We start from the raw sequence: 11,397 nt of genomic DNA, 5'->3' as shown, positions 1-11,397 counted from the left end.
TATGGCCACAACAGAACAAACATGTTTCTCAAAGCGCAGTCTGCACAACAGGACATCATCAGTCTGTAAAATGTCATCATCTTTATTTATGGCTCAGACCCAGACGAATTGTGAACCCAAAATAATTATTATCAACAATGCATAAAAACTGACTGAGTTTCATATGTGGCTAGAAAAATACAGTAGTTGCAGCAAAATGTAGGCATTTCTTGGCTCCGTTTTATCTCCACAACATTTAAAAAATCATATACGAATCAGGCAGCAGCATTAGAATAAGTATTACTGTTTTCCTGTGCGTTTTGTTAGTCATTATTTGTGTTGATAAAGCCTGATGAAAGTTGTGGTTTTCTTTTATGTTATTTTATTGAAATTTGTCGTCATTGGTACTTTGATTGTATTTATGTATTTATTCATTTATTGCTTGGAAAAAAAGATGCTTGCTGCATATTCACACCTCCAACTAGATGTTCAGAAAGCACATACTAGAAAAAAGGGAGATAAATCATTTGACCTCACCCTGACCGAAGAAGAGGAATTTCACTTCTCTAATACACAGGCATCTGATGTGGAGACATGTTTCCTTTTATCCCAGCCACTTCCTGCATTTTGCCCATTGAGATGTACTACATATACCAAGATAGCCCATTAGATTACATCACTTTCCTTGAATCACTCACCCAGTATGCAGCTTGATTAACCGGCCAAAGATGTAGGCTACGTGCGAAGGACTGTACCAGCAGTTTCACATGTTTTATCCCTTTTATTACAAATCACAAATACTTAAGATGATTTTTTTTACAACCTGAATAAATCAGAAAAAAATATAGTAAGTGATCTTGAACAGTTTTGTCAAACTCTTTCAAACCTTCCTTTGAATAATCTGTGTTTAAACTGAGCGTTTTAGATACACTGTAAGGATTTGTTATAGTTGTAGTATTATATAAAAAGCATTTACTGTTTATATACCGTGTATAGTTGCTTAATATGGGGTTAAAGTTGTGTGCACATCACAGTGAACAACAAGTCTGCATTCATTTTTGTCAAAATTAAAGCATTATAACGAGGTAATGCAATTCAATATTTTAAAATCAATGTGCATTTCAGCTGCACTACTAACGTTGGTGTAACACGGATAAAAACTAATGCAGACTCAATCTTTATTATGGTTGATTTCACAACTCCAAGGCTTGATTACCAACCAGTTAATGGGGCCCTGGGGCAGTTCACTGTTCATTGTATATCACTTCATTTAGGTAATTTGATTAAATGCCAATTTGACTGGGAATTTGGGCCTAAAGCACAATGTCAACTGAAGTGGGGAAGTATTATTACCAATGACGTGACCCTGTCACGTAGTGAAGCCTTGTGTCAACATATAGTTTTAATGTCTTTATTATTTTAGTTTATACTGCACATACATGGTAGATATTCAGAGCTGAAAAACTGTAAAAAAAAAAAAAAAAAAAAAGCCTTATTTAATTAAATGTTTTGTTTTGTTTTGTTTCCAGTTAGTATTACTCCATAAAAGGAGTACTGGTTTAATTCTGGGTGTCTGGGCATATAATGAAGTTGCCATACCATACACACCGCACAGAGGGTGGTGACAGAGGGGTTAATAGGGGCTCAACAGCTAATATTTGCCCTGGGGCCCCTCACCGTGTTAATCTGGCCATGCACAGCTTCACAAAGTCATACTATACAGAACTGACTGGAAAGCAAGATGCATCTGGAACTGTAGAAAAAAAGATAGAAGTATCCAAAACTGTTCAACTGTACATTAAAAGAGATTAAAGAATCAAACTTGTCAACTTGTAAAATCACAGGCATGGTCCTTTAACTGACTGTACCAGTTGCTTTTTGAATGGTCACAGTCGTAGCACCTGTATTTATTAACAGCCAGTGGCAGAAATCACCCAAAATATTAGGATAAATAGGCTACATCCTTTGTAAAACACCTACTTATTCATTGATGAGGCTAATTTGATTATGTTGAAAGTTTTAATCCTAAATTCAGTGCACTTGGTTCCGAAGAAGCCTCTTGGATGAGAGGTGAAATGAAAACGTCTTCAGGTATTTACAGCCAAGTCCAGCTGCCCTCAATTCATCATTCATCTCTTCTCTGATTCATCTCATTGTTTTACTCTGTCTTTATTGAATCAAAGGATTTAAAAACATAATTTTAAAGGGAACCAAATGTATTTCCTGAAGATCTGCACTTAAATATGTTTCTAAGGTAGTTTGTGACCCTTTCCAAAAATGCGTGTCCATTGCGTCTAACTGTGTCTGTCTGTGTCTGTTGTCACATTTCAGATGTCTATGGTTTTTTACTAGTTCCAACAAAGAAAGATTTCCCCTCTAAACTTCCTAAAGAGGTCCAATTATCAGTACTTCAGAAAAAAGCAATGGTCAGAGAGAAGATTTTAATCAATGAATATACTGTATTTTTGTGTAACTTTTTTTCGCTCTCGCATTAATTATTTCACACCCCTTCAGATTTACCGTGAGACCCTCCTAAGCAGGGGGGAAACCCCCCAGGTTGGAAACCACTAAACCAAACAACCAAACTGTAGTTTAATGATATAATAGATAGAACTAGCTCTTGTTTGAACAGATGCAACAGTAAAATGCTGCCTATACACTGATGTATCAGTGTTAACGGTCTATTAATGTTGTACAGTATAAAATAACACATCAGCCACAAAGGCAGTGTTTCTACAGAATGATTGTTGGTAATACGTTTGTACTTTTGTTTAAGTAAGACTTCAAACACAGGACTTTCACTTGTCATGGATTATTTTTTGAATATTGTGTTGGCCCTTTTATTTCAGAATCTGAATACTTCTTCCAGCACTGTTTAAAAGGAACAACATTGTTAGTCTTTTTTTTTAGTTTGGAAGCTTATAATAAAAACACCTATAGGTTTATTTTTTCAGTTTATTGGGTGGATAGTATAGTCTGTTCTATTTCCCCATGTACAGAAGCAGGATCTTGGTTCTCTTTCACTCAACAAACAGTTAAAGTAAGGTATTCAGTTTTTCGTAGGCTTAACGTAAAGCTAAGCCTGAATACCTCAAGACAGCTGACTTGTTGGCCAACACAGGATTGCATGACTGTCCAGAGTCAAGGCCACATCTTTCCTGGTACACAGAAAGTTTTAGAGAAGACTTTTAAGAGCATCATATTTTAAGACCAAACCATCAGCTAGGTCCAGCTTAAGTTCACGTCTCCTGCCTTTAAACTCCCTGTAACAGACCACAACAAGTTAACACAGCAGGATCAGCAGTCATTCATTTCATTCATTCACTTCAGTTAGGTTTATAATCTTTTTATACTGGGTATACTTTACTATGCTTAGAGTCAGGTGATGAACCTTTTGTATTGAGCACATGCAATACTGCTGTCAGTGCAATACTGCAGCCTGCAGGTCAAGCCGAGCACAACACCGGCTGTTGAGACACAATATAGGCTTTAACACAGTCCAGCTTTCTAGGAAGGTCAAAATCCACTGGACTAGTTACTGACTGTGATCAGTTAAATGAATTATTTCAGACTGGCTTTCATGTGTATTGTATACAGTAATGTTGACATTGGTTAATTAGTTAACCACTGAAATGATCAAATTTAACAAATTGTTAACACTTTAGCCCTCTATTTATCATTTATCACTTTAACCCTCTATTTATCAGTGGATGTACTGTGAACATGCCTTACTTATGATAACATAACTTTATTAAAAAATATATATATATGAATAAACTTTATCTCTTTAAATTATTAATAATCAATTATTTATAATGGCCAATAGTACATAGACATTAAATCACAAAGGCACAGAAACACATAAGGATAAAATCACTTCATATTTAAATAGACTACATAATAGTTTGATTTCATACATTTTCCTGCTGTATTTGTGTGTACAAATACTAATACAATATGTTTACAACCTTGAACTGTTCTATAACAATATTTTGGGTAATTATTATTAAAGATTTTTATGGGCACCTGTGTCTTTTTTCTTGTAATTTGGGTTCCTGGCAGTTTAATACATTGTTTATCAGACTTTAGCTGAATTTGTCCTGATAAAAGGACATCATGAAGATGGCTAGGGACAGTTTAAAAGGTGTTATACGCAGACAAAAATAATGGTTGCAACAGGCAACAAAAATGATTTTATTATAATGTAGTTGTGAGCAGCTATAAGGATATTTTAAGTATTTGTATTTGCCTGCAATTAAAACGTCTCCTATGATGACATATTTTGTATTATTACAAATGTATTTTACTATATTGTCATTTATTATCCTCTATCTGCATCCATTTATGGGTGTCCATAAAAGGAGACATATTTTTTGACAGATATGTTAATAAGCAACTATATCTGTTTATACATATGTGTGTGTGTGTGTGTGTGTGTGTGTGTGTGTGTGTGTGTGTGTGTATATAGTGTGTTCTAAAACATGTATTAAACAAATTATATACTGCACATGAATGATGAATAAATCTATCTATCAGGGATCAATTTACAGTCAATGTTTGTCTGACTGTGAATAAGTAATTGAACATTTAAGCCCTTTTTTGTACATCCCTCTCTTTACTGCGTTTCTCTCTAACGGGCAGGTTTAATAGGGGGAATAGCAGACCAATGATTGGCCCTCTGGTGACATGTGACCTGTAGCTGTTGACTTATTACCTGGAAGAGTCAACCTCTTCGTACCTGGGAGTTCACTGTGAAGGTTAGGTGGGCTCTCACTCTTAGACTGAGAGCATCAGTTTCATATCTTTTTTAATGGTTGAACATTATTATCCTCTCTCAACAATGACGACAAACAGGCAGCTTGGATGGCAAAAGCTGTTTCTGATACTTACAGGTAGGCTTTATGCTTGTCTTTTTTCTCTTTTCTATAAACCACTACCACACCTTTGTGTAATTATCACCAGTGTTAATCATTAACCCAACGGTTTGCTACTTTACCGGAAGCAGGAGTGTGTTTTATTCAAAAGAAACCTGTAGAGAAAATCATTTCTGACATGTATATGTATGTATTTTTATTCATGTATATTGTATATTTAAAACAACATAGTGTAGTTTCAGTTGGTCAAATTAAATCATATCAATTTCTCTCTGCCCCCAGTTATGCGTTAAACAAATGGATGTCATTAATTTTGCAAAAACACCAAATTCATTGACAAGGGAAGAGAGTGGCTATCTGTTATAATGTGTTTCTTTTCTTCAGTGCTGCCTTGCTGCAGGAGTTTAGAGGTTTCTATTCCAGAGAGAGAATATGAGGTCGCAAGAGGAGGCGATATTACCTTGACCTGTCACTTCACCCCAGCCCAGCCAGACGTCACCACAGTCATCCTCACATGGGAAGCTTTCCCTGACAATAACAATGATCCAATGGTGAGAGGCTGAAATAATGTATGATAGTAACATTTTCTTAGTACAGTATTATTGCTATAAGTAACCTAGAGAGGAGCCCCACTGACTTCTCAAGGTCTTCGTGGTTATCTCAGCTTGAGGTGGGAGCTAATAAATTTATAACAGAAAGTAAAACTTGTTGGCGCGCTGTGTGAGAAACATGGGTGTTTACAGGGAGCGTTAAACAAAAGACCTGCCTTTGAGTTGTGTTATTATTAATATCATTATTAAATGTCCTCTCTGTCTTGGTGCCATCTGATATGTGCAATAGTGGATTATGTGCAAGACTCAGTCTAGACTTATTCACTTATTCACCAAGTCCCCCAACTTAATGGTGATGATGACTTGCAGGTGTACCCTTTTAATAAACAACATCCTATCAGTAACAAAGACATTTTATATTCATATTATTGTACACCCTATTGTACACAAATCTGTTAACATTTTCATTCACATTCTTATAAACATTCTCCTCAGAAAATGTTACACACAAAAAACGTTGGGTTAGAAATTTATCCACTGTGGGCCAATGTTGTGGGCCACAACATAACAACGGTTAATATCAGGCATGGGTAGAAAACCACCTATTTACTTTGGCCCAGTGACCCAAAAGTAATATAAAAAATATACTTACACTGGGTCAAAACAGCTCTTTAGTTCTATGTAAAGTTGGTGCTGTACCAACCCACACTGATTCAACCCAGTGATTTTTAGTGTGTCCAGACTATTTTCATATCAATCGTGTGACATTGTTATTTCCTGAAATGGACAATAGACACTTCCTGAAATGGACAACGTTTTAGCTTATTTGGGGTTATAGATACAAGTACAGTTTCACACTTATATTCTGCTCTGACGGTTCGAGATCAGAACATCTTATTTCAAGTTTTAGTCCTTCGGCTTGAATGATGGAATATTCTCAACATTATTTTGGAACTTTTGTTTGCAGGAGTTTATTTTTCTCGACCTGTCACGTTCCAGTGATAACAGTAGTGCTTCAGAGGGTTTACATCAAATTCAGTACAATACAGTCCTATAGTGTCAGAATAATCATTTGACCTCTGATGAAAAAAGAATAGCCTTTCATATATCCCAGGAAATTATTGCACCAGGCTTGAAAACCTGGTTGGTCAAAGACATCAAGACTTATTTTTAAAAAATCTTATTGAGTGAAAATCACTCACTGCACTGGCACACAAATTTGATGGTTTCATACAAAAGAAAGTGTAAATTGTTTTCACTTAGTTTCGACAAGGCATTTCCACAGCATTCATACCCATGTGGTGAAATAATCTATACTTCTTACACTTATTTAGTAGATAGAGAGCTACAGCTAATCATTATTTTCATTATAGATTTATCTTCAGATTATTTTCTCAGTTATTGTTAATGATCATAAAACTTTGGAAAATAGTTTTTAAAAAACCCTCAGCCTAATGTCAATTCATCAGATTGCCAAAATGTGAAGATACTCAGTTTACTATCACATAAGACAGATAAAAGCAGCAAATTCTCTCAGCTGAGAAGTTGACAGTTGCCATTGCTTGATAAATGTCAGTTGACTAATCGTTTCAGCTCTATGCATCTATAACCCTACCTATAGTCAGTTTTATTCATACAGCCTAAAATCACACATTTGCCTCAAAATTCTTTACAATCTGTACATGACATAAATATATATATATATATATACCCTATATATATATATATATATGTATGTCATGGTAACTTGTGGCATGACACTCATTATTTTAATACTGTTGAATACAAAGCCAGCATTGTTATGATATTGTATTATTACATTATACTGAGAAGATATCTTTGTAAAATATGTTGTTTGTGTTTCATTTCTCTAGGTACCTGTGGCCACCTACTTCTCAAACAATCTGATTAACATTGGACCTAATTATGAAGCAAGAGCCTCTCTGCAGGTTGACCTTGGCAAACATGTTAGCACGCTCAAGTTGACAAAGGTGACCATGCAGGACAGCCGTCGTTACCAGTGCAGCATCATAATCCCCAATGATAATGAGGGAACAACAGCTGCCATCACTTCCCTTTTGGTCCTGGGTGAGAACTAACTACTGATATACTTTATGTTTATTTATCTGTCTGCTGTGCGTAACTGTATTCATACATTGTCTCCATGGTGATGTTAAAACCACACAGTTCTCTTGTAATAAAGTGACTGTAACCTTTTACATTGAATTCTTTGTTTTCTTCCAGTGGCTCCCTCTGTGCCAATCTGCAGCATTCAGGGAAAAGCAGAGTACTGGCACAATATCACCCTCACCTGTATGTCTAAGGAGGGATCCCCACAGCCCACCTATAAATGGATGAGCTACAGTGTTCAAAACAGTCCCAGAGAATTTCCACCTAAGACAACTGAAAGTATGCATTAAAGCCATCCAAGTTACTTTGAAACACACATCTCTAGCAGCCTGCTAAAGAGTTACTTTCCCTTTTGCCATTGTTAATGTAAAGAATGACAAAATGGTTCATCATCTCAGCATTGTTTAGCCTAATTCTTGTCATTGTGTTGCAGAGGATGGAGTTCTAGCTCTGTTCAATATTTCAAGAGAGATGTCGGGGTTCTTCATTTGCGAATCAAAAAATCGTATCGGTTCTGCCAGCTGCAACTTCACCTTAGCTGTGATGCCTGGTGAGTGATATAACATGATTTACCTGCTCACATGTTCCCAATGAATCCACAGATAACTTCCACGTAATCCGCAGTTCTACTCTGCTCCTCCGAGCTTTTTAGCCTCTTTTAGTTTGGGTGCCTCGCCTATTCCAGCAAGCAGGTGTTTTCAGTACAAAAGCTTTCCTAAACTCAATGTATACTAAACTCTCAGCACCAAATGGCAAAGACAAAGTTAGAAACAGGCTGATATACATAGTGGAGCATTTAGCCACTACAATGCCAGATATTACCCTCTTGAGTTGGTGGAGACCAAAATAAAGCTAAATGGAGAGTGAATCTTGGACTTACGTTCACCAGGTAACCAGAAACACAACTCCACATTAATGCTAATGTTGTTTCATGTCTGCTGGATGATTAATAACATGCTTAATAGTTAACCATTTTCTAAACCCCTCCCTTGAACAACAATTCACCTGCCCTAGATTAGCAACCATAACTAGGCATGGCACGCCATCAAAATTTAATAATTCTCAATAATTTATAGGTTGTACATCCAGAAAGGACCGCATCTGGGTCCGGATCCTGATGTCAGTAGTGTAGTGTGCAATCACACTGACCTTGACCTTTGACCACCAAAATCTAATCAATTTATCCCTGTGTCCAAGTGAATGTTTGTACCAAATTTGAAGAAATTTCCTAACGGCATTACTGTGATATTGAATTCACAAGGCCAAAACTGTGTTTTGTGAGGTCACTATGACCTTGGCCTTTGACCACCAAAATCTAATCTGTTCATCCTTGAGTCCAAGTGAATGTTTATGTCAAATTCAAAAAAATTCCTTCTAGCTGTTACTGAGATATTGCGTTCACAAGACTGTGATGGACGTACAGACAGACATAATGCATAAAAATGAAGCTGTAAATGGTGGCCAAATAGGAATCTTAGCCCCGGACTAAATATAGTGAGAAAACTCCATGTCCTTGTTCCTTTCTCTCCAGGTAGCATAAATGAGGCGTCCATTGCAGCTGTAGTTGGAGGAGTCCTCGCAGGTCTTCTGCTTCTGGGGATTGTGATCTTCTGTTGCTGCCGGAAAAAGTCCAAAAAGGACAAATATGCTGAGAGGTATGTTCAGTATGACCAGTATGTTTCTGCCACTGTAAATTACCACCAACAAATGGATTTGTAAATGTATTGATTATGAGCATCCCTGTTTGATTGTTAGTGCCCCTGGAGATGTGCAGTTTTACGACAGAGATGGTGCAGAAGCTGGAGAGCAGTACAGGGATGACAAGTCAAACAGTGAGACGAAGCAGCACAAGCAGTATGAAGAAAAAAGCGCTGCCCCTCTAAACTATTCCAGTGAAGAAACAGCTGGAACCAAGTTTGAGGATGATCACCACAGTCTTCGTAGTGGTAAAGAAAGGAATGATGGCAAAGGCAGTGATATTGACTCTCAACGCTACCAGGACAACCAGCATGATCTTGGCCGTGGGAGTCGTGATCACCTTGATGATCAGCGTGATCGATACAGTGGCAGTCGTGATCGCCTTGATGATAAACGTAACTATCACAGCGGCAGTCGTGACAGGCTCGATGATCAGCGCGATCGTTACGGCAGTCGTGATCGTCTTGATGATCAGCGTGATCGATACGGTGGCAGTCGTGATCGTCTTGATGATCAGCGTGATCGATACGGTGGAAGTCGTGATCGTCTTGACGATCAACGCGATCGTTATGGTGGAAGTCGTGATCGCCTTGACGATCAGCGCGATCGATACGGTGGCAGTCGTGATCGTCTTGACGATCAGCGTGATCGATACGGTGGCAGTCGTGATCGTCTTGACGATCAGCGTGATCGTTATGGTGGAAGTCGCGATCGTCTTGATGATCAACATGATCGCAGTGGTCGCAGTCGTGATCGTCCTGACGATCAGCGCAACCACTATGGTGGCAGTCGTGATCATCTCGTTCACAGGGAAGATCTTTATAGAGACTGATATGAATAATCTTGTGTTACTGAATGCTCTTAAAAAAAATCTTTTTATTCCTTTTTATGATGCAAAACTATTTGCATGTGTTTTGGATTGGCATCATAGAAACTAAATTAATTTGCATAATCTCGCAAATGCTATACATTCTGTGGTAAAAGCTGGTATTAAAATAATAGGGTTCAGCCAACACAAACAAATAAAGGCCAGGTAAAACAACTCTCAGGGGGTTCACCTGGTATATTTAGCCACCACTCTGCTGCTGTCACTCTGCTTTAAAGAATTAATGTTTTCATGTTTTAGATCATTCCAGTTGTTTCTCCTTCACTCTACTCTTGTTCAATGCTAGCTACCATCAGCAAAACTCAACAGTTTCTGATGGTTTTTCACATTAAAGGCTTACCTATAAAGGCAAGGCTATAAGACTTTTACTGTGAAAATTCTGAAGAAAGTACACAGCATCATTCACGGTAGCTTAACATGGGTGGGGAAAAAAGGCAAAGCCAGCACTTGACATGGGACTTGCTGTACAGATAATACTGAATTTATCCAGATAACAGTAAACATGGCATTTTCATAAATCATATCAACTTGGCAACTTATGACCCTCACACCAGTCACAGTGTGACCTGGCCTTGCCTTGTTTTGAGTATTTTACGTATTTTACACATTTTACAAAGTCTTTGTTAACTGGGAGAATCAATAACCTGGGTTGAAACCAGTTAGCCATCTGATAACCTGTTCTGAATCTGCTTTACAGTTGCTTTATTCCTTGATGATAAACTTTCCTGAAAGGAAATAGAGTTGTTGTCAACATATCACATTTGTAATTGAAATGAATCTTTTCCAATTAAGCACAATTTATGTACAGAAAATATAATTTAGATCATTTTTAGTCTGAACTCCATGAAAACTTGAACCGAATCACAGTTCAGTTACATCCTGTACATTTAGACCACCTGTCTACTACAGTAATTTGGCCATTGTAGTTAAAACATTGTTTGTTATCTTTGATTTTAAGTGTCTGTTTAATTCTTAGTTTGTGATTAAAAGCAATGGAATGCAAAATGAAGTTTTCTATATTTCTAATGCGTGTGGTAAACCTTTTTGTATAGCCAACTTATGACATTTGTGCTTTGATATGTTTTTTGATTTAGGCACAAAGTGAGTGCCAGTTTATACCGAAATGAATTTTACTTGAAAGATTTTTTTTTTTTCTAATTTTTGTGTGATGAATGATTCCTAATGAATGTAACTGTATTTTTCATATGACGCAAAGTCAAATTAAGTTTAATAAAGACTGAGGGTAAAAAATGTTGCCACGTACTTGCAGTAAAATTCC

At 37.0% G+C, this 11,397-nt stretch overlaps 1 protein-coding gene across 1 annotated transcript; it reads left to right on the top strand.

Annotated features, from left to right (window-relative positions):
• The first annotated feature begins 4,662 nt into the window (after window positions 1-4,662).
• LOC139620984 (cell surface A33 antigen-like) lies at window positions 4,663-11,373 on the top strand. Its single transcript, XM_071477116.1, has 7 exons — window positions 4,663-4,871; window positions 5,238-5,404; window positions 7,279-7,492; window positions 7,649-7,813; window positions 7,968-8,084; window positions 9,066-9,189; window positions 9,290-11,373. Exons 1-7 carry the CDS (start codon window positions 4,790-4,792, stop codon window positions 10,062-10,064), a joined length of 1,644 nt encoding a protein of 547 aa, XP_071333217.1. The 5' UTR covers window positions 4,663-4,789; the 3' UTR covers window positions 10,065-11,373.
• The last annotated feature ends 24 nt before the right edge of the window (window positions 11,374-11,397 follow it).

The sequence above is a fragment of the Trachinotus anak genome, unplaced genomic scaffold (genome assembly GCF_046630095.1).
Source record: "Trachinotus anak isolate AG129_WGS33_773 ecotype Australia unplaced genomic scaffold, CSIRO_AGI_Tana_v1 ptg000001l, whole genome shotgun sequence".
Lineage (NCBI taxonomy): Eukaryota > Metazoa > Chordata > Actinopteri > Carangiformes > Carangidae > Trachinotus > Trachinotus anak.
The sequence above is the reverse complement of the archived record's forward strand: the minus strand, read 5'-3'. Positions and strand labels throughout refer to the sequence as shown.

Coding starts and splice junctions, on each gene's coding strand:
- LOC139620984 (XM_071477116.1), top strand. CDS start 4,790: ATGGTTGAACATTATTATCCTCTCTCAACAATGACGACAAACAGGCAG. Junction 4,872..5,237: donor GCTGTTTCTGATACTTACAG/GTAGGCTTTATG, acceptor TCTTTTCTTCAG/TGCTGCCTTGCTGCAGGAGT. Junction 5,405..7,278: donor ACAATAACAATGATCCAATG/GTGAGAGGCTGA, acceptor TCATTTCTCTAG/GTACCTGTGGCCACCTACTT.